This window comes from Tamandua tetradactyla, chromosome 3, assembly GCF_023851605.1.
Source record: "Tamandua tetradactyla isolate mTamTet1 chromosome 3, mTamTet1.pri, whole genome shotgun sequence".
NCBI classification, from domain to species: Eukaryota; Metazoa; Chordata; class Mammalia; order Pilosa; family Myrmecophagidae; genus Tamandua; species Tamandua tetradactyla.
The window spans coordinates 85,021,563-85,048,888 of record NC_135329.1 but is presented as its reverse complement, the minus strand read 5'-3'; the positions used below and the strand labels follow the sequence as shown (position 1 = coordinate 85,048,888).

The following is a 27,326-nucleotide window of genomic DNA, read 5'->3' as shown; positions in this document are numbered from 1 at the left end:
AGAAAAAGTTAAGGAATTACCTGTTCACCTGGAAGAGCTAGAGAAAGAACAGAAACCTGGCCCCAAAGCACACAAGAAAATAAATAATTAAGATTAGAACTGAAATAAATGAAATTGAGAAATGAAAACAACAGAGAAAATCAACAAAGCCAGAATTTGGTTCTTTGAGGAAATCAATAAAATTAATGGTCTCTTAGCTAGGCCGACCAAAAAAAAAAGAGAGAGGGTGCAAATAAATAAATAAAATCAGAAATGTGAGGGGGGACATAACTACTTACTCTGCAGAAATAAATGAGGTACTGAGAGGATACTATGAGCAACTATATGCTGATAAAGTAGTCAATGTGAATGAAATGGACAACTTCCTAGAAAAGCATAAACATCCAACACTGACTTGAGAAGAAATAGATGACTTTGACCAACCAATCACAAGTGAAGAGATTGAATCAGTCATCAAGAAGCTCCCCAAAAAAGAAGAGTCCAGGACCAGATGGCTTCATGTGAATTCCACCAAGCATTCAAGAAAGAATTAGTACCAATCCTGCTCAAACTCTTCAAAAAAATTGAAGAGGAGGGAAAGCTACCCAACTCATTCTATGAAACCAACATCACCCTAATACCAAAGCCAGACAAAGATATTACAAGAAAAGTACAGACCAATCTCTTAATGAGTATAGATGCAAAACTCCTCAACAGAAGAGTTGCGAATTGATTCTATCAGCACATTAAAAATTATGCAAAATTAGAGTCAAGATGGTGGCTTAGCAAGGTGTGGGATTTAGTTTGTCCTCCGGAGAAGCTAATAAATAACCAGAAACAGGATAGAACAACTGCTGGGGCCACGTCAGTGACCGGACACACAGTGTACCCCAGTCTGGACCAGGTGGACCGGTTGCGAGCCCCCCAGAACCATGAGTCCCCCAAACTGTAGTGGCCAGCACCCCTCCCCTATAGGCTGCTTCCCAGAGGGGAAAGAAAAGAGGCCTTAGCAACAGCAGGGGCTGAGCACAACCAAACACCAATTGTGGAAATAATTAACAAATTCTGACTACTAAAAATAGGCCCCAGCTCAGTTGAACCTTGAGCAAAAGCAGAGGTCGCTGGTTTTTGCCCTGGCACAGAGAGGGCAGGGCTGACAGAAAAAGGAAAAAGAAATAAAAACAGGTTTTTTTTGGATCTGAAAAGCTCTGGGCCCTGCAGGAAAGGAGGGGGCACAGAGGACCTGGAGATACACAGAGCAACATACCAACTTAAGCTCTTGATTGGCAAACCCAATCTGCTCTGAAAAGGATTTTTCTTTTTCTCTTTTGTGGCTGTGTTTCTATGGATTGGTTACCCTTTGGATACAGCGGCAGGGCTTCTTGGGCTCCACTGCCCCAGGCCTGGGAAGAATTAAGCTTGTTTGAGTGTTTGTCTGGAGCCTGTGCCTTCCCCAGGATAGGGGTGGGGCCCAGCTCAGGTGGAATCCCTCCCTCAAGGAATTCAGACCCCAGGGTCTGGAAAAGGGAAGCGAGTAAAGCCAGACTACAACCTCTCCTCTGTCTCCACCACGCCCCAGCAGGGAGAGTCTCTTGAAGTTAAAGGTACTGCATCACCTTATGCTGGTGGGACCTGCAGGCAGAAAAGCACCACTGGGTAGGGTAGGAAAAACGCCGAGTCCAAAGGCTACATAGGAAAACTTTTTAGTCTGCTGGGCCTCACCCTCAGGGAAAACTGACACAGGTGACTCTTTCCCCATGAAAGGAGACCAGTTTGGTCTGGGAAAATCTGACTGGGGTCTCTGTTACATGAGTAGACCCTCCTAAGGAGTGGGGGAAGGGTACCATACAGGCAGGGCAAGATACAAAAAAAAACAAGAACTGAAAAATTCTGATCTAGTAAACAAAACCTGAGCTAGAGGTCCAGAATAAGCTGAACTGAATGTCAAAAAACAGATAAATAACAAAAGTCAACAAGCAAGAAAATCCTAGGTAAAAAAAAAAAAAAGTGAAAACAATCTCCAGAATGAACTAATGAAGGTAATTAAATGCCCAGGCACCAGCAAAAAATAACAAATCACACTAGGAAAATTGAAGAAATGGCCCAGTCAAAGGAACACATCAGCAATTCAAATGAGATACAGAAGTTGAAACAATTAATTCAGAATGTTCAGACAGACATGGAAAACCTCATAAAAAATCAAATCAATGAATTGAGGGAGGATATAAAGAAGGCAAGGAATGAATAAAAAGAAGAAATCAAAGCTCTGAAAAAACAAATCACAGAACTTATGGGAATAAAAGGCACAGTAGAAGAGATGAAGAAAAAAATGGAAACCTACAATGTCCAATTTCAAGAGGCAGAAGATAAGATTAGTGAATTGGAGGATGGGACATCTGAAATCTAACAAGCAAAAGAAAATATAGGGAAAAGAATAGAAAAATAGGAGCAGGGACTCAGGGAATTGAATGACAACATGAAGTGCACGAATATACGTGTTGTGGGTGTCCCAGAAGGTGAAGATAAGGGAAAAGGAGGAGAAAAACTAATGGAGGAAATTATCACTGAAAATTTCCCAACTCTTATGAAAGACTAATAAAAAATTACAGATCCAAGAAGTGCAGGGAACCCCAAAGAGAATAGATCCAAATAGACATACTCCAAGGCACTTACTAATAAGAATGTCAGGGGTCAAAGAGAAAGAGTATCTTGAAAGCAGCAAGAGAAAAACAATCCATCACATATGAGGGAAACCCAATAAGACTATGCATAGATTTCTCAACAGAAACCATGGAGGCGAGAAGACAGTGGGATGATATATTTAAGATACTAAATGAGAAAAACTGCCAACCAAGAATTGTATATCCAGCAAAATTGTCCTTCAAAAATGAGAGGGAAATTAAATCATTTTCAGACAAAAAATCACTGAGAAAATGTGTGACCAAGAGACTGGCTCTGCAAGAAATACTAAAGGGAGCACTAGAAACAGATAAACAATAGGAGAGAGAGTTGTGGAGAAGAGTATAGATATGAAGACTATCAGTAAAGCTAAAAAGAAGAAAAATGAGATATGACATATAAAATCCAAAAGGCAAAATGGTAGGAGAAAGTATTGCCTGTATAGTAAAAACACTAAATGTCAATGGATTAAACTACCAATCAAAAGACATAGACTGGCAGAATAGATCGAAAAACAGGACCCATCTATATGCTGTCTATAGGAAACACATCTTAGACCCAAGAATAAACATAGGTTGAAAGTGAAGGGTTGGGAAAAGACATTCCATGCAAATAAAAATAAGAAAAGAGCAGGAGTAGCTATACTAATATCCAACAAATTAGACTTTAAATGTAAAACAGTTAAAAGAGACAAAGAAGGACACTATGTATTAATAAAAGGAACAATTCAAGAAGACATAACAACCATAAATATTTATGCACTGAGCCATAGGTGCACACTCATTCGTGAAGATGAATATCATTTGTGAAGGTGCATGCTCATTCGTGAAGGTGCACACTCATTTGTGAAGGTACACGTCATTCGTGAAGTTGCATACTCATTCGTGAAGGTGCACACTCATTCATGAAGTTGCACACTCATTCGTGAAGGTGCACGTCATTCGTGAGGTTGCACACTCATTCGTGAATGTGCGCACTGCCAATCCATGGGGTGAACTGGCAAAAGAGATAGTCAAAATATCACCATTCAATTCTGCTAACTACTCACTGACTGTTCCCTTTTGCTCCCTAAAGGTTTTTCACAACTTTATGGAGTTTTATGGAATTAGGAAATACAGAGATGTTGGCTGGTTGTTCTTAGATATACTGTATGCATTGATGAGGGAAGGGAATGAGCTGAAGGCTTCAAATGAGAAGTTATGTGCCTTATGACAAATGTAAAAGTTTCCCTGAGCGCCCTGAGGAAAATCTTATTCCCTGTAGCCACAGACTTGAGATCCCTGAACATCAGACTCAGAGTCTCATTGTTAGGGTAGCAAATTTACAACATAAACTGAAATTTCAGCCTTACATGTTGTCTGCCGTTAAAGTGAAGGCATTGATTGGAAAGGAGTGGGGCCCTGAAAAATGGGATGGGGACATATGGATGGATAAAGATGGCTGTGGAGATGTTGAAACCCTAGATTGGGTTGAGTCTTCTCTAGATAACCCTGTAATAGTATGCCCTGAGAACATAACCGCCCCACCTCCAGCCTGCCTGAGGAGTTGGCCACCCAACCTCCTCCTGAAGGGATTAACCCTGGAAATATTAATCCTGTCTCATCAGATGAAATTGCAAATGAATGCCCTGAAGCAAATGGCTTGGAAGATATTTCTAATTCTTTTTCATGACCCACCCATTCAGTGTGAGAGCTTGAGAGGTTAGAAAAGGCATTAACAGTTTGAATGGTTGGCTGAAACAAGGATCAAAAGGTGGCCGACACCTGAGGTTGAAATACCAGAACTGCCCTGGTATAAGGTAGATGAGGAGGATCCAGAGGCTTCAAGAAATTGGAGTGTTTATTTATCATGGGAGACCTGCCCACATACCCTAGGAATGTCTGGAGGATGCACCTTTTACCAGAACAGTGAGAAATAAATTTGTGAGACTAGCACCATCATCCCTGAAGAGCTCTGTAGTTGCACTTCTCTGTAGGTCAGATATTACTATAGGAACTGCTGTCACTGAGCTGGAATCCTTAAACACAATAGGGATGATGGGATCCCAAGTTGGCAGAAGCCAGGTGGCAGCACTTAATCACCAAAGACAGGGTAGACATGGCTATTATAATAGACAGCAGACTCAAAGCAGGAGTCAAAATTATATGACATGCAGAGATTTGTGGTGTTGGCTAGTAGTTCAAGGGGTACCTAGAAATACAATAGAAGGGCAGTCTACTAAATTCTTGTTTGAGCTGTATAAACAAAAGGGTTCTAGGTCAAGTGAACAGAAGTCTAACTAGGATTACAGAAACACAGAGTCATGGCTCCTTAATCAATTTCCAGACTTGAGACAGTTTACTGACCCAGAGCCCCTTGAATGAGGGGGAGACCAGGTCCCTTTGGGGGAGAACCCTGTTACACTGCCACAAATTTATACTATTAATCTTCCTCCAAGCCTTCCCCAAGGAGACCGATGGCCTTTACCAGGGTAACTGTGCACTGGGGAAAAGAAAATGATTAGATATTTCAGGGATTATTAGACACTGAGAAATGAGACAAAGTTTTAGTGGCTGAGAGATTTCAAACAGAAGTGAAACGTTTTCCTGGAGTGTATTCTTACGCATTATATAGATATCCCTTTTTAGTTTATGGTGTATTGGAGTGGCTGGAGGGAGTACCGTTGAACTGTGTTCCAATAGCCTTGACTCTTGAAGACGACTGTTAACTATAGAGATTTTATAGTGTGACCATGTGGTTGTGAAAAACCTTGTGGCTGATGCTTCCTTTATCCAGGGTATGGACAGATGAGTAAAAAATAAGGAAAAAATTAATTAAATTATTAGGGGGGTTAAGGGATAAAAAAAATGGATACATTGCAATATTTGAGGTCAATGAAAGGGAGGGCTAAAGGGTATGGGATGTATGAGTTTTTTTCTTTATTTCTTTTTCTGGAGTGATACGATGTTCTAAAGATGATCATGGTGAGGAATGCAGAGCCATGCGATGATAAAACCTGAGTGTGCTGATGGGCTATGTGATGGCACTGCGAGCCCTCTGTTGTACACTTTGGGTGGATTGTATACTGTGGGAATATATGTCAATAAAATTGAATTTAAAAAGCATTTAAAAAACCAGCATGGTACTGGCACAACAAGGACAGTCAGATAGGCCAATGAAATTTAATTGAGAGATCAAAAACCAACCCTCACATTCACAGGCAACTGATTTTTGACAAGAGGGCAGACCATTCAATTGGGGGAAGAATAGTTTCTTCAACAAATAGTGCTGGGAAAACTGGATTTGTAAAAAAAAAAAAAAAAAAAAAAAGCTTAGAGAGAGAGAACTCCTATCTAATAACTTATACAAAAATCAGCCCTAATGGATCAAAGACTCTTAAATATAAGAGTCCAAACTATCAAACTTCTAGAAGAAAATATACGGAAGCATCTTCAGGACTTTATGTTAAGCAATGGTTTCTTAGACTTTACACCCAATGCACAAACAACAAAAGAAAATGTAGATAAATAGGACCTCATCAAAATGTCAAATTTTTGTTCCTCAGAGGACTTTACATGAAAGTAAAAGGCAATCTATGCAATGGAAGAAAATATTTGGAAAACGTATTTTCAAAAAAGGATTAATATCCAGAATATATAAAGCAATTCTTCAATTTAACAGCAAAGACAAACAGCCCAATTTGAAAATGGGAAAAGAACAGACATCTCTGCAAAGAAGATATAGAAATGGTCAAAAGCACATGAAAAGATGCTCAACATCATTAGTCATCAAGGAAATGCCAATCAAACCATGATGAAGGTACCATTTCACACCTGCTAGAATGGCCACCAAAACAAATAGATGGAGAGGATGCAGAGAAATAGGAACACTCCTTCATTGCTGGTGGCAACGTAAAATGGTGCAGCCTCTATGGAAGTCAGTTGGTTGGTTCTTCAGGAAGCTAAATATAGAATTACCTTATGACCTGCAATCCCACTACTAGGTGTAGACCAAAAAAAAAAAAGATTGAAAGCAGGGCCTTGAACAGATATTTATACACCAATATTCATAATGGCATTATTCACAACTGCCAAAGGATGGAAGCAACCCAAGTGTCCATCTACCGATGAAAGGATAAATAAAATGTGGTCTATACATACAATGGAATATTTTCCAGCTGTAAAAAGGAACAAAGTTCGATTAATGCAACAACCTTGAAGACAGTATGTTGAACGAAATAAGCCATGAACAAAAGGATAAATAGTGTATTATTATTGAAATAAGCAAACTCAGAGTCAGAATCTAGAATACAGGTTACCGGGGTACCGGGTAGGAATAGGGAATAGGAAGTTAACGGCATAAAATGCGCATAGTTGGGGCGGGCCGCGGTGGCTTAGCGGGCAAAGTGCTTGCCTGCCATGCCGGAGGACCTCGGTTCGATTCCCGGCCCCAGCCCATGTAAAAAACAAACAAACAAACAAACAAACAAACAAAATACAATAAAAACAAGAAAATGTTTAAAAAAAAAAAAAAATGCGCATAGTTCCCATTTGGGATGATGGAAATGTTTTGGTGATGGATGGCAGTGATGGCAGCAAAACATTGTGAATGAAATTCACACACTGATTATATATCTGCATATGACTAAAAGGAGATATGTTAGATGTGTATACGGTAACAATAAACATTTTTTTAAATCCCTGTAACTACACTACACAGTGGAGTTTAAGTTAAACCCTGGACTTTAATCAGTAGTACAATTATAAAAATGTGCTGTCATCAAACGTAGCAAATGTTCCATGCCAGTGGAAGGAGTGGTTGTGGGGCGGTGTATGAGAATCTGCATTTTATGTGTGATTGTTCTGCAAACCCACAACTTCTCAAACGAAGGAGGGGAAAAGAAAGCATGGCCTGTCAAGGCTTGATTTTGGACTTCTCGTCTCCAAAACCATGAGACAATAAATTCATGGTCTTTTTTTTATTTCACACATTTATTTAACTTATTTACAGTTTATTGTCAATGCAAATCAGTTCCATAGAATGAGAAGCTATGAGGAGTCAAAGCATAATTATGTAAATTCAAAATTGATATTCAAGAACAAAAAAATGTAAGCATAAAAGTGGGTTTGTTAACTCACATGATAGCGGGAGATCCAACAGATCTTGTTTTGAAGGATGGCAAGCATATGCTTTTCTTCCTGAACACTGTGGCCACTTTGGATGCTAGTTTATCAGTGTGTGTTCATGTGAACCAAAATTTGTTCCTAAAAATATTTTTTCACGTTGAAATTGTTTTAAAAGTTACAGTTTCCAGAATCAAGCCTTCTCTTAGGCTTAGCAGCAGTTTCTAACCATCCAAAACCTGACTGACACAGAAAGTGACCCAATTGTAGCTGTTCTTATCCTTGAAGGTTTAAAAAAAAAAAAGGTATTTTCAAAACCAGTTTAAAGAGATTATTGCTAACTTCCTAATACTGGTGTGCTTTCAGTCCTAACATTCCAAATTCTTGATCTTCCATCTTGGGGTTCGTTATTGGGTTGCCTCTTAGTTTCAAGACTTCTAAATGTACCTCCCCAGTAGGTCACTTTATATTGTAAAATTATTTAACATGAGCAGATATTGGCAGCCTTGTTGGGACCTGTGAGGTTGTATCTGTGTCCATTCCGGAACCGGGTGTGAAGTGGATTTGGTGCCCTCTGAATGGGTGGGAGTGTCTGTGAGGCAAGGAACATCTGTATGTCACCTTGTCGGCGTGGACTGGGCCAGGCTCCGACTGCCTGGACGTTGGTGCCACGCCAGCCCCAGTGCTCCAGAGGAGAGAGTTCTGTTCCCCCAAACACGGTGAGACTGAGGATAAAACTCCAGTAGCATCTACGAGGACGGAGGTGAGGCCTGCCTCTCCGGACCCGGGACGGGAAGGGAGAGCGAGATGACCCCGAGGCCGCACCTCCTGTCCCTGGGTGGTGGCGGTCAGCGAGCCAACATAGGCTTCTGGGTGTGCGGCGGTCCTGAGACGCGTACTGCGTGCCGCAGGCGCACCTGCCTGAGTCCGAGGAGCTGCAGACGCCCGCCCGACCCGGCCACATCTCCCTGGGCAGCCCTTTCTCCTTCCCAGCCTGAAGTTCTGGCTGGTTGGGGAGGCAAAGTCAACCGGGCACCTCCTCGCACAGCCTGAGGGATATCTCTCGCCTCCAGTGGCGGCAGTTGAGGGTGTTCTGGGCCTCCTTGGCCCTTGGCACCAGTTTTGGGACAACAGGAGAGTTCCGCTCAGCATTCCGTTATGCTCTACAGTCAACACTTTGCAAACATTTCCCCCCATCTTGTCACTTTCCTATTAATTTGGTTTGCAATTTCTCCTTAGCCTAGAAACCGGATTTTTTACTGGATCGTATCTCCCCATTTGTGGGAAGCCTCCCCCATACCCACCCGCGCTGCTCACCGGGCTGTGGCCACGTGGCCGGGGCCTGCAGCCTCTGCCTTTGGGTGAGCGTCTTGGGTTCGGAATGGGCCGCCGTGGGCCTTGGATGCCTCTGCCCCGTCCTCGCTCACCGGCAGCTCCACCCGGGGTGTGGGGGTCTGGTGAGGGCGCCTGCTTCCGGAGCCAGGGCTCAGCACTCAGCCCACCAGGGCCGGCTCGGACCCACGCTCCTCTTCCGATGGCGGCCTCCCGTGTAGTGGCCGCTACTGCGGGGACAGGCCGACGACCTCTAACCTCTGACCTCCCTCCCGGCAATAAGGTGGCGGCTTCGTGGCCAGAAGCCCCGAATTACACAGTCCCCAGGCGCGTGGCGTCCATGTGGCTGCTGGCTCGGGCGCCGTCTGTAGCCCTCGTGCGACGGGGACCCAGGAGAGGCTCAGAGGGGGACCAGGGAGTCATTCGTGCGGTCCACAGGCCACGCCCCGCGGGATGCGTCACAGCGGCCCTCGCAGACTGAGACGCCAGGGGCCCTGTCAGCTTTGGGAAGTCCTCAGCAGGATTTCTGCAGGTACTTTCTCTCCCCTTTCCCCCTTTCGCCCCCTCCCGGGGCTCCTGCGCTGCGCGCACTGGCAGGCCTGGGGGCGCCCCTCAGGCCCCCTGGACTGCGTCCTTTAGTACTATTTTCTTTCTGCTCCTCACACTGAATGATTTCAGTTGTCTTATCTTTAGATGACCTGATTCTAGAGTTCTCTGACGGCTCCAACTTGCAGGTGAGCCCTTCTGGTTGGTTTTTCATTTCAGTGATCCCCCTTTGCAGGTCCAGGTTTTCTGTTTGGTTCCTTTTTGTAATATGTGTGCCTTCACTTAGTTCAGACAACAATCTCGTGATTTTCTTTAGCCCACCGAACACCGTCAAGGCCACCGACTTAGCAATGTAGTTGACTAACAGTTCCAGCCATGCACATTCCCTGGGACCGTTTCATCACACTGCTTGTTTCCTTGTGAATGGGCCATGCTTTCTCGTGTGTGTGTGTGTGTGTGTGTGTGTGTGTGTGTGTTTCTGCAAAGGCTTTATTATGCGCAGGCAGGGGCTCTGTCTTTCTTTCCTGACTGCAACAGCTCCTCTTCCCCTGGGGACCCGCCTGTTCTCAGGGTCCCCTGCGAACCTGGCCCCCTTTCGGCCCTCATTGAGGCCCCAGCCTCTGGGCGCCCGGGCCCCTGCAGAGGCAGCCACGTTGCACAGCGAGGCTCTCTGGGTGCTTCTGTGAGTTTTTCCTCGACATTCTGAGAACTGTTGTGCCTCTGGAAATGTAATTCTCCCACGGTCTGGGGTCGGGCCGGGGCTGTGTCTGCGACTTTCCCAAGCTATGTGCTCCCAGGGGTGCCAGGAAAAGGGGGCACCGGCGCCACGCCTGCTGGCGCCGGTGACACAAGGACCACCTTAGAGCTGGGCCCCAGTAGCCAGGCCCCAGGCCCTGGTTTGGGAGGCTGGAGGGCACAGGCGCCTGCCGGGTGGGGCGGGGGCGGCAGCCACGGCATGGCAAGGGGCACTCACTGACAGTTACCAGAATGGGCTGCTCTGCGCCCAGGTGTCCCTGGACACTGCCCGCGGTCCCCTGGGTGCCGGAGCCCCGAGCAGCTGCTGCAGCCATTGGTGGGCTGGTTCTGCTGGACAGACTGTTCCTGGAGCTTCCTGCCCGCTTCCCCCACAGTCCTCTCCGTGTCCTTGATCACAGCTGTGGGAAGGGGGGCGGGGCAGGTGGACACACCCCTGCTCTGTGGGACACGGTGGAGGACAGAGAGGGAATGTCCGGGACGGAGGTCCTGGGGCTGAGCAACTGAAGAGAGTCTTCAGGGTGTTTGGGTGAGGGGAGAGTCGGGGTGTCAGGCCGGGGGTCGCATTGGCCGGGGACCCCCCAGGGTGGGTGGGTGCTGACCGGGAGGGAGCTGTGCAAGGGCCAATAACCGGCCAGGGGGCTACGGGGGTGCCGCGGGGGGCTACGGGGAGCTGCGAGGGGCTGCGAGGGCTGCGGGGAGCTCCGAGGGGCCGCGGGGGCTGCGGGGAGCTCCGGGGGGGGCTGCGTGGGGCCGCGGCGGGCTGCGGGGAGCTGCGGGGAGCTGCGGGGCGGCTGCGGCAGGTCCCGCAGGCGGAGCCAGGGGAGCGGGCGCCTCGGCATCGCCACCTGCTGGAGCGACGCGCCAAGTGCAGGCCGGCAGACTCCCGAGCTCCCTGGGTTTTTCTTTTTCTTTTTTTCCTCAATATATCTCTTCTCTATATATTCCTTATCAGTAGTATCATTATTTTATTTTTAATTTATAATTCTTATATAGTTACATTTTGATTTTTTAATTTCTCATTTTTTATTATTCTATTGTCTTTTCCTGTATTTATTTACTTTTTCTTTAAGTTTTATTTTTTTTCCCTTCTGTAGGCACCAGTTTGAGTTCATCCTCAGTATATCTTGGGGTGTCTCCTTTTGTCTTTGGGGCCTGCTACTGGTAAGGTGTGCTTTTTTGCTGTTGGTATTTTTTTCATATTTTTATTAGTTAACATCTTTTGGGGGGGTGCGGTAGTCAGGACTCAGGCCCGGGTCTCCCATGTAGGGGGCGGGTGCTCCACCGTGGAGGGACCAGTGCCCCCCAGCCTAGCTGTTAACAGACCCTCAAGGAAATGCCGCCCCTAGATGAGATTGCGGCCTCGGTTTGGTGGGGAATTACTGATAAACCAAGTGCAAAAGGAAACCCTTTTATATAAAAGGGTTATGTGGATGCCCCTTTTAAGTTTGCGGTGGAGTGGAGAGGCTGGAGGGAAGTGCCTGCAGCCGTGGGGCTGTGTCCCAGTGGCCTCGATTCTTGAAGACGAGTGTGTAAAGATACAGCGAGACCGTGTGACTGTGAAAACCTTGTGTCTGATGCTCCTTCTGTCCAGAGGATGGACAGATGAGTAAAAAAATACGGATAAAAAATAAACAATAGGGGGGATAAGGGGTAAAACATTAGGTAGATTGAAACACTGGTGGTCGATGAGAGGGAGGGCACAGGATGTGGAATGCAAGAGTGACGTATGATGATGTTTGTCTTTTGCTTCTGAGATTTCATTCAACACGCAGCCTTACGTTTCGCTCGCTTTGTGTCATCCCTTCCAGCTTCATCCCAGTACTTTTGTTGTGGATTTTCGTGCGTGGAGTTTGGCATAATTCTAATTTCATTGTTGGGGTTTGGTATCAAGTACGTGTGTGCCATGCAATCAGCCAGCGCGTGGGTCTTCGCATGCTCTTCCCTGGGAGGTGTGTGTGGCCTGGACCATCTCGTACCTTGAGAGTGTGGTGGAAGGTGGTGAGGAAGCTTTCTAGGCCTGCAGTTTTCTCTGTGGGAATGTATTTGACTAGTGATTGAATTTCTTTCGTTCTTATAGGACTTCTCAAGTTTTCTATTTTTTCCCAAAATAGTTTTATTTAATAACATTTTTATAATAATTTGTTCACTTTCTAAATTTCCAAACCTATTGGTATAAAATTGTTCATAATGTATTTTATTATCTTTTAATGTCTGGAGTATCTGTAGTTTTAGATCCTTTTTCTGATATGAGTATTTTTCCTTCTCTTTTAATTGATCAGTTTCATTTGAGATTTGTCAATTTTATAAATCTTTTCAAAGTACAGACTTTCAGCTTTGAACATTTGTATCACTTTTTCTTGCATCGATTTCTGATCTTATCTTTTTTATTTTCATTTACTTTCTTTGGATTTATTTTGCTCTTCTTTTTTTTAGCTTTTTGAATCTGATGCTTAACACATTAATTTAAAAAAATTATATGCTAGTTTACTCTGTACAACTGGAAGGTGGTGAGGAAGCTTTCTAGGCCTGCAGTTTTCTCTGTGGGAATGTATTTGACTAGTGATTGAATTTCTTTCGTTCTTATAGGACTTCTCAAGTTTTCTATTTTTTCCCAAAAAAGTTTTATTTAATAACATTTTATAATAATTTGTTCACTTTCTGCTCTGTATAGCTTCAGCTCTTCTCAGTTTGACACCGGATATTTTTATTCAGTCCAAAATATTTTATAATTTCATTGTAATTTTTTTTCTTTGATCCATGGGCTTTTTAGAAATACGTTTCCTATTTTCCAGAACTATGGTGAATTCATAGTTCTCTATTTGTTATTGATTTTCATTAATCAATAAGCATTATATGATGTCAGGCCTATGAAATTTACCTGTTCAGGAACAGGAAATAGTTTTTGTAAATATTATGTGTGTGCTTTAAAGGAACTTTAAATATTCTACAGTTGTCATTTATCAGGTTCTGTATAGTTTAAGTTAAGTTTGTTACTCAGGATGTTCGAACCTTCTATGTCTCGTATTGAGCTTTTTATCTGATTATTTTGACATATTAAGGGGAGATATATTAAAATCTCCCACTAGAAATGTGCTTTTGACGATTTCTCCTTGCTCTGTCAATCTTCATTTTGTTTATTTTGTTGCTAAGTTACTGAATGCATGTGAATTTTAAATCGTTGTCTCTTCCTGGCAAATGGAATATTCACTTGCGAAGTGACTCTCTTTCTTGTCAATAATGCTTCGCCTATTAAGTATTTTGTCTGGTTTCTGTATTACTGCCCAGCTTTCTGTTTATAGTTTTGCACATTGTATCTTTTTTGGATGTTTAAGTGCTTTTTTTTTTTTCTATGCTTTATGGTGGGATCACATTTCATCATTTTTCCATGTGAGTGTACCGTTACTGCAGCACCATTTGTTGAATTTGTTTGTTTTGCTCGCTAGTTTGTTTTTTTTGGAAGTGCATGGACTGGGAATCGAACCTGGGTCTCCTGCATGGCAGGCGAGAATTCTACCGCTGAACCACCCTGGCAGCCCCTTGTTGAATGCTTTTAATAGCTTGTGTTTTGAAACGTCTCTTTAAAATTCACCAGCTTCGTCCTCACCTCTTCCCTGGGCGCTGCAAGCCCCCCAGGTTCCAGAGCCCAGATCGCTGGTTTTTGGAATGCTGATAACAGACTGATGACAGAGAGTTAGGTTTCTCGTTATGATGTTTTTTTAAATCCAATTTGGCAAGTTTTTCTATAGGTCATTTAGTCTATCCATACTCCTGCCTTAATTTAGACTTTGACCTGACAATTTTCTACTATCTTGTTCGGGCTTCAGGGCTTATAAAAAAGTTAAAATAAGGGCGGGCCACAGTGGCTCAGCAGGCAAGAATGCTTGCCTGACATGCCAGAGGACCCGGGTTCGATTCCCGGTGCCTGCCCATGTAAAAATAAAAATAAATAAATAAATAAAAAGTTAAAATGCAACTTCATTCGGCATCTTTGGTCATCTACAGTGTAGTGGCTGACATACTGACAAGTCACATCACCAGAAGCAGAGACCCTAAGTGCTTCCCAAATGCCCTTTAATACTGTTAAGGAAATGAAAATATGAGCCACAGACCTGGAGAAAATATTTGCAAAACACATATCTGATAAACGGACTTGTAGCCAAAACATACAAAGAAGTCTCAACAATAAGAAAACAAACTGCCCAGGTACAAAAGGAGCAAAAGGTCTGAACCGATCTCAGCAAGAAGCTATGCAGATGGAAAAGGAGCGTGATAAGATGCCCAGTGGGTTGTCAGTTAAAACACTGTTCTGGTTTGCTACCTGCTCGAATGCAATATACCAGAAACGGAATGGCTTTTTAAAAGGGGAATTTAATGAGTTGCTAGTTTACAGTTCTAAGGCCGAGAAAATGTCCAAATTAAAACAAGTCTAAAGAAATGTCCAATCAAAGGCATCTAGGGAAAGATACCTTGGTTCAAGAAGGCTGATGAAGTTCAGGGTTTCTCTCTCAAGTGAGAAGGCACATGGCGAACACAGTCAGGGCTACACTCTCAGCTGGAAGGGCACATGGCGAACACGGCGTCATCTGCTAGCTTTCTCTCCTGGCTTCCTGTTTCATGAAGCTCCCCGGGAGGTGTCTTCCTTCTTCATCTCCAAAGGTCGCTGGCTGGTGGACTCTCTGCTTTGTAGTGTTGCTCTCTCTGAATCTCTCTGAATCTCTCATTCTCCAAAATGTTTCCTCTTTTATAGGACTTCAGAAACTAATCAAGACCCACTCAAATGGGTGGAGACATGTCATCCCTTAATCCAGTTTAACAACCATTCTTAACTAAATCACATCAACCAGGGAGATGATCTCATTACAGTTTCAAATATACAGTATTGAATAGGGATTATTCTACCTTTAAGAAATGGGATTTATATTAAAACATGGCTTTTCTTAGGGGGCATACTTCCTTTCAAACCAGCACAAACACCAACAACCCCAAATGCTGGTGAGGGCCAGAGGGGCCTGCGTCCACTGCACCGGACACTGGAGGCAGCCTTGCCGCCTGGCACCAAGTGGGGCATCAGCCGGTGGGGAATTACTCAGTGATAAGTGAAAAGACCCGTCAGGCACGAGAGGACACAGAGAGACCCTAACGCGTGCCACTAAGCAAAGGAAGCCAGCCTGAAAAGGCCCTGTCGAAGCGAGTCCGACGCGGTGACACTCGGGACAAGGCCAAACAAGGGTCAGCAGCGCTCAATGGCTGAGCTCCCCAGGGGCTTGGGGTACATGGAGGGGGCGGCGGCATCTCCAGGGCGGAGGACTGTCCTGCTGGCACTGTGACCAGGCATCCCGACCACGACGCGGTTGCCGCAGCCCATGGCGTGCCTCGTAGCCATCGGTGTCGGCTGGTCTGACACGTGCGCACTCGTGCAGGATGCTGCCAGCGGGGGACTGCCCGTGTGCAGGTGTGCGTGTATGGGACTTCTCTGTACTCTCTGTACAATTTTTCCATAAACCTGAAGCTGCTCTAAAATATAGTCTAAAAAACTAAATTGCTGTAATAATTTATCCAGAAAATATTATTGGACATTGAAAATACTTTTCAATGAATTTTCTGAAGCAATTACTATAAATTAAGCAATGAAAACCAAACTCCTTCTCTAGATTTTAGGGTCTCAGACATAATGTCAACACCTCACCCAGCGCTACTCCTTCCTTGAGGGTAAAATGGTACCTGTTCCTCGAATACGGTGTTTCCATGCTGCGTCCACTGGCTCACGAGCTTCCATCACCAGCTCTTCTCTATATTAATCATGGTGCAAATATATTGTGGTTCATAGGTATTGTGACCATTCACGTACTTATGTACAGTAGAAAACAAATTGAAGCCAAGTGTTAAATTTAACTTCCTCAAGAAAAGTTTTGCTATTAAAGAGGGCCTGTGCTGAACATGGTCCCTTTAAGTGTAAACTTCCACCCAACACAGGACACGTTAGATTCCACACCAGGCATGCCTCAGCACTTCCAAAGTGATAGCCATGTTGGAATGAGTATTCCGAAATTCCTTAAAAATTGTTTTTGAAACTTGGCTGTGGCACGGCGGGGAGGGAATTGAGATAACATGAACGTAGAATCAGATGCACAGATATTATTTTCTTTTTAATTTTTTTAAACATAACAACATACAAACACGAATATTCTTACCATATGATCATTCCATTCTTGATATATAATCAAAAACTCACCATATCATCACCATGTTCATTTCTTAGAACATCTACATCAATTCACAAAAAGAAATAAAAAGAAAAAAGAAAAAACCTCATACATACCATACCCCTTACCCTCTCTCTCATTGACTGCTAGTATTTCCATCTACCCAATGTATTTTAGCCATTGTTTCCCCTATTTTTTCCTATACTCCTTACCACCCCCTTTCATTGATCATTAGCATTTCAATCTACTAAATTTATTTTAACATTTGACCCCCCTATTATTTATTTATTTTTAATCCCTATGTTTTTCTCATCTGTCCATACCGTAGAGATGTACAGATCTTAAATGTTCAGTTCTGAGGCTAGACAGCTACACACAGCTGCGTAGCCACCGTGTTTCTGATTTCCATCACCATCAGTTAGTTTTACCTGTATTTGTTTTTTATTTTGTTTTTTTTTTTTTCACGTGGGCAGGCACAGGGAAACGAACGCGGGTCTCTGGCATGGCAGGCGAGAACTCTCCCTGCTGAGCCACCGTGGCCACCCTTGCCTGTATTTGGATGCTGTTTATACTCTTTTGTGGCTGACTCACTTAACATGTGTTTTGAGATTTATCTGTGTTGTACGTGTCAGGACTTTGTCCTTTTTTATTGCTGAGTGTTATTTTATTGTATGGCTATACTGTGATTTGTTTATCCATTCTTATTTTGATGGACATTTGGCTAATATGAGTAAGGCTGCCAGCAGCATTCTCATGTATCTCTCTTTGTGAACATGTATTTGTTTCTCGTGGTTAAATATCTCGAAGTACGATTGTTGCATCGTATGGTATTTATTTATAAGAAACTGCCCAACAGTTCTCCACAGCACCTTTTACACTCCCCCAGCCATTTGAGGGAGGTGCTATCCCACATCCTTGCCAACACTTGGTAGTGTATGTCTTGCTAGCCTTAGGCATTTTAGCGGGTGTGCAGGGTCTCCCTGTGCTTAGGTTGCATTCCCCTAGTGCCTAACTATGAGGTGCAGCGTTAACAAGTGTGCTGGCTATTTGCACATCTTCTCTCTGGTCTGTTGTAAATCTTTGACCTTCTTAAATTGGGGTTTTTGTTTCATATTATTGATTTTTAAGAGCTCTTTATTCTAGATGCAAGACCTCTGTCAGACGTATGTGCTGCAAATATTTTTTTCCCGCAGGTTATCTATTCATTTTCCTAATGTCTTTTTATATGAGATGTTTTAAATTCTTATGTAATGCAATTTGTTGGCTTCAAAACCAAATCTGTTTAAGACAAGATAAACTTATGAGGCATGTAATAACATGGATGGACCTAGAGAATATTATGCTGAGTGAGTCCGGCTGAAAACTAAAGGACAAATACTGTATGGTCCCACTGATGTGAACGGACATTCGAGAATAAACTTGAAATATGTCATTGGTAACAGAGTCCAGCAGGAGTTAGAAACAGGGTAAGATAATGGGTAATTGGAGCGGAAGGGATACAGACTGTGCAACAGGACTAGATACAAAAACTCAAAAATGGACAGCACAATAATACCTAATTGTAAAGTAATCATGTTAAAACACTGAATGAAGCTGCATCTGAGCTATAGGGTTTTTTTGTTGTTGTTTTTTACTATCATTACTACTTTTATTTCTTTTCTCTATATTAACATTTTATATCTTTTTCTGTTGTGTTGCTAGTTCCTCTAAACCGATGCAAATGTACTAAGAAACGATGATCATGCATCTATGTGATGATGTTAAGAATTACTGAGTGCATATGTAGAAGGGTATGATTTCTAAATGTTGTGTTAATTTCTTTCTTTTTATTTTTTTTTCTTTTTTCTTTCTTTCCGTTAATAAAAAAAACAAAAAAAAAAACCAAATCTGTCACAGCAGCCCTGTTTACAATAGCCAAAAGGTGTAAATGACCCATGTGCCTGCTGACAGATGAGTGGGTAAACGAAATGTGGTACGCCCCTACTAGACGTGTTTTCAGCCATACAAAGGAAGTGCTGACACCCGATAGAACATGGATGAACCTTGAAGACGTTAGGTTAAGTGAAAGAAGCCAGGCATAGAACGACAAGTATTGCGTGAGTCTACTTATGTGACACATATGGAAGGAGCAAAGCTATAGAGACTGAAAGTAGATTACAGGTTACCGGGGACTGGGGAAGGGAGGAGAGTTATTGCTTAGTGGGTGCACAGTTTCTGTTTTGGGCACTGAGAAAGTTCTGGAAATGGACGGTGGTGAGGGCAAACCAACAGTGTAAATGTAATTAATGCCACTGAATTGTACGTTTAAAAATGGATAAGTGGCAAATTTTATGATATGTGTATATATGTATATATAGTTACCACAACCAGAAAATAAAAGTTAAAGCAAATCTGTAATCTTGATCTATATTTAGAAATTCAGCAGAAGTTATGTAGTGGAAAGTACGAAATAAATTTTTTGTTGTTTGTAGCTGATTTCTGCCTCCAGAATGGCCGAAGCCACTGGCCTGCTGCCTGAGGATGTGCTGCGGGGCCTCCCCGCCCTGGAAGGTGGTAAGAGGCTCCTTTCCCAAGTGAGCGTCAGCCCCAGGGGCAGCTGGCCTGCTTCACGATGCCCTTTAACTCCCCCTTTTCAGGGAGATGACATGTTATGACTTCATATATTTCTTTCTCACAGAAGGAGGTTATTTTCCTGTCTTTCTGTGAAGGAAGAATAAATTTGGCTGAAAACTCTGAAGCAGGAGGCTCTGTTTTTCTAGTTTCCTTCACCACTGCTGAGCAATCTGATGCCATTTTTATCCCCCTTGTTTGAGTGTGACCTATTTTTTTCTTTTTCTGGAATCTTTCAAACTTTTTGGTTTGTAATCTCTGGTGATCTGGAAACGTTCTAAGACGTGCCGTGATCGGGGCTCTGTTCTCAGTGCCCTTTCCCATGTGGGACCCCATTTCCCCGGCCCCCGCCCACGCCTGCCCCTTGGGCTGGTTCCTCAGCTCTGGTGGCAGGTGAGTTCCTACAGGTCCATAAGCTTTCCAAGTCTAAAACTTTGCTAAGTTTTCTCATCCACTGTGTTTGCTCTCCTGTTCTCTTGTCAGTGTGGATTTATGCCTTAAAATTCCTCTGCATGGAGTCCCCTAGGGAGAATGGTGACAAAGGGGGAAAATTCACCTTCCCCAAGTGGAGAATTTTTTTATATTCTCACAGGCAATGGGGACAACCAAAGCAATAGGCCAAGCCTCCAATCTTGGGGTTTGTTCATATGAAACTTAATCCTGCAATGGATAGGCTAAGCCTACTTAAAATTAGGCCTAAGAGTCACCCCCAAGAGAACCTCTACTGTTGCTCAGATGTGGCCTCTCTCTCTTGGCTAACACAACAAGCAAACTCACTGCCCTCCCCCTCTCTACGTGGGATATGACTCTCTGGCAACATGAAACGGAAATCCTAAAATGAGCTGGGACTCAGCACCAAGGGAGTGAGAAAACCTCAACCAAAAGGGGGAAGAGCGAAATGAGACAAAATAAAGTGTCAGTGGCTGAGAGATTTCAAACAGAGTTGAGAGGTTATCCTGGAGGTTATTCTTACACATTTAATAGATATCACCTTGTTAGTCAAGATGTAATGGAGAGGCTGGAAGGAACTGCCTGAAAATGTAGAGCTGTGTTCCAGTGACCAGGTTTCTTGAAGATGATTGTGTGATGATATGGCTGTCGCAGTGTGACATTGTGGTTGTGAGAGGCTTGTGTCTGATGCTGCTTTTGTCTACCTTATGAACGGACAAGTAAAACATATTAAAAATAAATAAATAATAGGGGGAACAAATGTTAAAATAAATTTAGTAGATTGAAATGCTGGTGATCGGTGAAGGGGAAGGGGAAGGGGTGTGGTACATGTCATGGTCAGGTTCATGTGTCAACTTGGCTAAGTGATGGTACCTGTTTGTCTGGTTGGACAAGGGCTGGCCTGTCTGTCGCAACAAGGACATTTAATAGAATTAAATCATGATCACGTCGGCTGCATCCACAGCTGACTCCATTTGTAATCAGCCAAGGGAAGTGTCTTCTGCAATGAGTGATGCTTAATCTAATCACTGGAAGCCTTTTAAGGAGGATTCAGAAGAGGCAGGCTCTCTTCCTGCTTTGGCCGGCGAGCCTCTCCTGTGGAGCTCGTCCAGACCCTCCATCAGAATCGTCGGCTTCACAGCCTGCCCTGCGGATTTTGGACTCTGTGTTCCCACGGTCATGTGAGACACTTGTATAAATTTTATATTTGCGAGTGTTCCCTGTTGATTGTGTTTCTCTAGAGAACCCTAGCTAATACAACTTGGTGCCAGGAGTGGCTATTAAGAAACAGAATCTTAAAAATGGGTTTTAATGAATAGTTTTCTACTCTGGCTGGACTCAAAGGCACTAAAGACTCTGATTCCCATAATCAGAATGACACTCCCAATCCATGGAGTGAGTTGGCAAAACAGATCATCAAAATATCACCATACAATTCTCCTAATGCTTCTCTTGTACGAAGCCAGGTTCTGGGGGATAATGTTTTTGACACTTTTACGGAGTTTTGTGGAAATAAGAGCTATAAAGATGTTGGCTGGTTGTTGTTAGATACACTGGATACATTAAGGAGTGAAAGGGATGGGCTTAAGGCTTCAAATGAGAAGCTTAAGCGCTGTCTGAGAGATGTAGACGTTTCTATGAGTATCCTGAAGGAAAATCTTATTTCCTGTAGTCGTAGACTTGAGATCTCTGAAAATCAATCAGAATCTTATTGTTAGAGTAGCAACTTGACAACGTAAACTGAAATCTCAGTGTTGCATGGTGTTTGCCGTTAAACTGAGGTCATTGATTGGAAAGGAGTGGGACCCTGAAAAATGGGATGGTGACATATGGATGGATAATGATGACTGTGGAGATGTTGAAACCCTAGGTCATGCTGAGTCTTCTCTAGATAACCCTGTAATAGTCTGCCCTGAGGACATAGCCACCCCACCTCCAGCCTGCCTTGAGGAATTGGCCACCCAACCTCCTCCTGAAGGGATTAGTGATTAATCCTGTTTCACCAGATGAAACTGCAAATGAAGGCCCTGAGGCAGACGGCTTGGAAGATATTTCTAATTCTTTTCATGACCCATCCCCACCACCCCTCATTTCTTCCAGACCTATAACTAGACTAAAGTCCCAACAGGCCCCTAAAGGTGAGGTGCAAAGTATCACACATGAGGAGCTACGTTATACTCCGAAAGAACTGTGCGAGTTTTCCAATTTATATAGACAGAAATCAGGGGAATATGTGTGGCAATGGATTTTAAGGGTGTGGGATAATGGTAGGAGGAATATAAGGCTCGATCAGGCTGAATTTATTGATATGGGCCCACTAAGCAGAGATTCTGCGTTCAATGTTACAGCTCAAGGGGTTAGAAAAGGCATTAGCAGTTTGATTGGATGGTTGATTCAAACAAGTATCAAAAGGTGGCCGACATTACCTGAGGTTGAAATGCCAGAACTGCCCTGGTATAATGTAGATGAGGGGATCCAGAGGCTTAGAGAGATTGAAATGTTAGAGTGGATTTATCATGCAAAGCCTGCTCTTACACCCCAGGGATGTCTGGAGGATGTACCTTTCACCAGAACAGTGAAAATTAATTTGTGAGACTAGCACCATGATCCCTGGAGAGCTCTGTAGTTGCACTTCTCTGTAGGTCATATATTACTGTGGGAACTGCTGTCACTGAGCTGGAATCCTTAAACACAGTGGGGATGATAGGATCCTGAGTTGGCAGAAGCCAGGTGGCCACACTTAATCGCCAAAGACAAGGTAGACGTGGCTATTATAATAGACAGCAAACTCAAAATAGACTCAAACTCAAATTTTGACTCAGGAGTCAAAATTATATGACACACAGAGATTTATGGTGTTGGCTAGTAGTTCAAGGGGTACCTAGAAGTACAATAGATGGGCAGCCCACTAAATTCTTGTTCAAGCTGTGTTAACCAAAGAATTCTAGGTCAAGTGAACAGATGTCTAACCTGAATTACAAAAACAGAGTCATGGCTCCTTAATCAATTTCCAGACATGAGACAGTTTACAAATCCAGAGCCCCTTGAATGAAGGGGAGGCCAGGTCCCTTTGGGGGAGAACCCTTTTACATTGCCACAAATTTATACTGTTAATCTTCCTCCAAGCCTTCCCCAAGGAGACTGATGGCCTTTTACCAGGGTAACTGTGCACTGGGGAAAAGGAAATGATATTTCGGGGATTATTAAGCACTGATTCAGAAGTGACATTAATTTCAGGGGACCCAAAACATCACTTTACTCCAACAGTCAGAGTGGGGGCTTATGGAGGCTAGGTGATCAAAGGAGTTTTAGCTCAGGTCCGTCTTACAGTGGGTCCAGTGGGCCCCCAGACCCATTCTGTAGTTATTTCCCCAGTTCCAGAATGCATAATTAGAATAGACACACTGAGCGACTGGCAGAATCCCCACATTGGCTCTCTAACTCATGCAGTGAGGGCTATTATGGTGGAAAAGGCCAAGTGGAAGCTATTAGAACTGCCCCTACCTGGCAAAATAGTAAATCAGAAGCAATACCGGATTCCTGGAGGGATTACAGAGATTACTGCCTCTCTTAGGAACTTGAAGGATGCGGGGGTGGTGATTCCCACTACATCCCCATTCAACTCTCCTATTTGGCCTGTGCAAAAAACAAATGGGTCTTGGAGGATGACAGTGGATTATCATGAGCTCAACCAGGTGGTAACTCCAATTGCAGCTGCTGTTCCAGATGTGGTATCATTGCTTGAGCAAATCAATACATCCCCTGGTACCTGGTGTGCAGCTATTGATCTGGCAAATGCTTTTTTCTCAATAGCTATTAGTAAGGACCACCAGAAACAGTCTGCTTTCAGCTGGCAAGGTCAGTAATATACTTTCACTGTCCTACCTCAGGGGTATATCAGCTCTCCAGCCCTTATCTGCAGGGACCTTGATCGTTTCTCCCTCCCAGGAGACATCACACTGGTCCATTATATTGATGATATCATGTTGATTGGACCTAGTGAGCAAGAAGTAGCAACTACTGTAGACTTACCGGTAAGGCATTTGCATGTCAGAGGATAGGAGATAAATCCAACAAAAATACAGGGGCCTTCCACCTCCGTGAAATCTCTAGGTGTCCAGTGGTGTGGGGCATGTCGAGATATCCCTTCTTAGGTGAAAGATAAGTTGCTGCATCTGGCCCCTCCTATGACCAAAAAAGAGGCACAACGCCTAGTTGGTCTCTGGATTTGGTGACAACATATTCCTCATTGGGGTGTGCTACTCCAGCGTATTTATTGAGTGACCAGAAAAGCTGCTAATTTTCAGTGGGGACTTGAACAGGAGGAGGCTCTACAACAGGTCCAGGATGCTGTACAAGCTGCTCTGCCACTTGGGCCATATGATCCAGCAGATCCAATGGTGCTGGAAGTGTCAGTGGCAAATAGAGATGCTGTCTGGAGCCTTTGTCAGGCCCCTACAGGAGAATCACAATGCAGACCCTTAGGATTTTGGAGCAAAGCCTTACCATCTGCTGCAGATAACTACTCTCCTTTTGAAAAACAGCTTTTGGCCTCCTACTGGGACTTAATAGAGACTAAACGCTTAACTATGGGCCACCAAGTCACCATGAGACCTGAGTTGCCTATCATGAGTTGGGTGTTGTCTGACCCACCAAGCCATAAAACTGGGCATGAACAGAAGCACTCTATTGTAAAATGGAAATGGTATATACAAGATAGAGCCCGAGCAGGTCCTGAAGGCACAAGTAAGTTACATGAAAAAGTGGCACGAATGCCCATAGTCTCCACTCCTGCCACATTACCTTCTCTTTCCCAGACCAGAGCTATGGCCTCTTGGGGAGTTCCTTACAGTGAATTGACTGAAGAATGGAAAACTCGGGCCTGGTTTCCAGATGGTTCAGCACGATATGCAGGTACCACCCGAAAGTGGACAGCTGCAGCACTACAACCCCTTTCTGAGGTGTCCTTGAAGGACAGTGGTGAGAAGAAGTCCTCCCATTGGGCAGAACTTTGAGCAGTGCACCTGGTTGTTCATTTTGCTTGGAAGGAGAACTGGCCAGAGGTGTGTATATGGACTCATAGGCTTATGCTAATGGTTTGGCTGGATGGTCAGGGACTTGGAAAGACCATAATTGGAAAATTGGTGACAAAGAGGTCTGGGGAAGAAGTATGTGGAGAGACCTTTCTTAGTGGGCTAAAAACATGAAGATACTTGTGTCCCATGTGAATGTGCACCAGAGGGTGACTTCAGCAGAGGAAAGTTTTAATAATCAAGTGGATAAGATGACCCGTTCTGTCTATACCAGTCAGCCTCTTTCCCCAGCAACTCCTGTCATTGCCCAATGGGCTCATGAACAAAGTGGTCATGGTGGTAGGGATGGAGATTATGCATGGGCTCAGCAACATGGACTTCCACTCACCAAGGCTAACTTTTCTACAGCCACTGCTGAGTGCCCAATCTGCCGGCAGCAGAGACCCACACTCAGCCCCTGATATGGCACCATTCCCTGAGGTGACCAGCCGGCTACGTGGTGGCAGGTTGATTACACTGGACCACTCCCTTCCTGGAAGGGCAGTAATTTGTTCTAACTGACTCTGGATATGGGTTTGCTTTCCCTGCACGCAATGCTTCTGCCCAAACTACCATCTGTGGGCTTACAGAATGCCTTATCCATCATCATGGTATTCTGCATAGCATTGCTTCTGATCAAGGAACACACTTCACAGCAAATGGAGTGCGGGAATGGGCACATGCTCATGGAATTCTCTGGTCTTACCATGTTCCCCATCACCCAGAAGCAGTTGGATTGATAGAATGGTGGAATGGCCTTTTGGAAACTCAATTACGATACCAACTAGGTGGCAATACCTTGAAAGGCTGGGATAATGTTCTCCAGGAAGCTGTATATGCTCTGAGTCAGCATCCGCTGTATGGTGCTGTTTCTCCCATAGCCAGGATCCATGGGTCCAGGAACCAAAGGGTGGAAATGGGTGTACTCACTAGTACCCCTAGTGATCCACTAGAAAAATTTTTGCTTCCTGTTCCTGTAACCCTGAGCTCTGCTGGTCTACAGGTTTTAGTTCCAAAATGGGGAGTGCTTCCACCAGGAGAAACAACAATGATTCCATTGAACTGGAATCTAAGACTGCCACCTGTTCACTTTGGGCTACTTATGCCCCTGGATCAACAAGCCAAGAAGCGGATTACATTATTGTCTGGTGTGACTGACCCTGACTATCATTGGGAAATAGGACTGCAACTACACAATGGAGGTAAAGAAGAGTTTTCTTGGAATATAGGAGATCCCCTAGGGCATCTTTTAGGACTACCATGCCTTGTGATTAAAATCAATGGAAAAGTACAACAACCCAATCCAGGCATGACTGCCAATGGCTCTGAAACTTCAGGAATGACGGTTTGGGTCATCCCACCAGGCAACGTACTACAGCCAGTTGAAGTGCTTGCTGAGGGTAAAGGGAACATGGAATGGGCAGTGAAAGGAGGTAGTGATAAATACAAACTACAACCACGCTACAGTTACAGAAACGAGGACTGTGATGCTGTTTTGTTCCTGTTATACTATTTAAGTTGTAAGATATCAAGTTTAAGAATGAATATAACGCAAGGACTTGCACCCTATCCTAGAGAGATTTAATGTGTTTCCTGTTATATGCAGGACAGTTGAGTATTGTTAGGTGAAAGAAAAAATGTGTGTTTCAATGTTTTTTATTTAAAAATTAAGTATGGTTTAAGGTGATCTGTACTGCCAAGTAGATAACAGCTGGATGTCATGGTCAGGTTCATGTGTCAACTTGGCCAGGTGGTGGTACCTGTTTGTCTGGTTGGGCAAGTGCCAGCCTGTCTGTTGCAATGAGGACATTTCATAGAATTAGATCATGATCATGTCAGCTGTATCCACAGCTGATCCCATTTGTAATCAGCCAAGGGGAGTGTCTGCTGCAATGAGTGATGCTTAATCTAATCACTGGAAGCCTTTTAAGGAGGATTTAGAGGAGACAGGCTCTTCCTGCTTCAGCCAGCAAGCCTCTTCTGTGGAGTTCGTCCAGACCCTCCATCGGAATCATCGGCTTCACAGCCTGCCCTGCGGATTTTGGACTCTGTGTTCCCACGGTCATGTGAGACACTTTTATAAATTTTATATTTGCGAGTGTTCCCTGTTGATTCTGTTTCTCTAGAGAACCCTAACTAATATAGTATGTACGAATTTTTTTCCGTCTTCTTTTTATTGCTTTTTCTGAAGTGGTGCAGATGTTCTAAGAAATGATGATGAGTATGCAACTCTGTGATGATAGTGTGAGTTATATAACAAGAATGGAGTGATCATATGATAAGAATGTGTTTGTATGTGGTTATGTATCATAAATAAAAAATAAATAAATTTAAAAAAAGAAAAGGAGGAGTAAGGGGTATGGTATGTTTGATTTTTTTCTGTTGTCTTTTTCTTTTTCTGAATTGATGCAAATGTTCTAAGAAATGATCATGATAATGCATATGCAACTATGTGATGATATTGTGAATTACTGATTATATATGTGGAACAGAATGATCATATGTTAAGAATGTTCATGTTTCTTTCTTGTCATTTAAAAAACAATTTTTAAATTAATTTAAGAAATTAAAAAAAGTTCCTCTGCTGGCATTTGTAC

At 43.6% G+C, this 27,326-nt stretch overlaps 1 protein-coding gene across 11 annotated transcripts in view; it reads left to right on the top strand.

Annotated features, from left to right (window-relative positions):
* The window catches only part of LOC143677470 (cilia- and flagella-associated protein 74-like), a 136,756-nt gene that overhangs the window by 27,451 nt on the left and 81,979 nt on the right, over positions 1-27,326 (top strand). For 8 of the 11 annotated variants that reach the window (XR_013172615.1, XM_077153452.1, XM_077153454.1 and 5 more), the window contains exons 1-2: positions 9,700-9,826; positions 19,069-19,150. Coding sequence is in view for 10 of the 11 variants with exons in the window: in XM_077153452.1 (XP_077009567.1) it covers positions 9,761-9,826; positions 19,069-19,150 (148 nt within the window). In the remaining variant the exon portion in view is untranslated. Of the gene's footprint in view, positions 1-9,370; positions 9,625-9,699; positions 9,827-16,584; positions 18,388-19,068; positions 19,151-27,326 lie in introns of those variants that run through there. The other 3 variants (XM_077153450.1, XM_077153448.1, XM_077153449.1) reach the window with 3 other exon arrangements.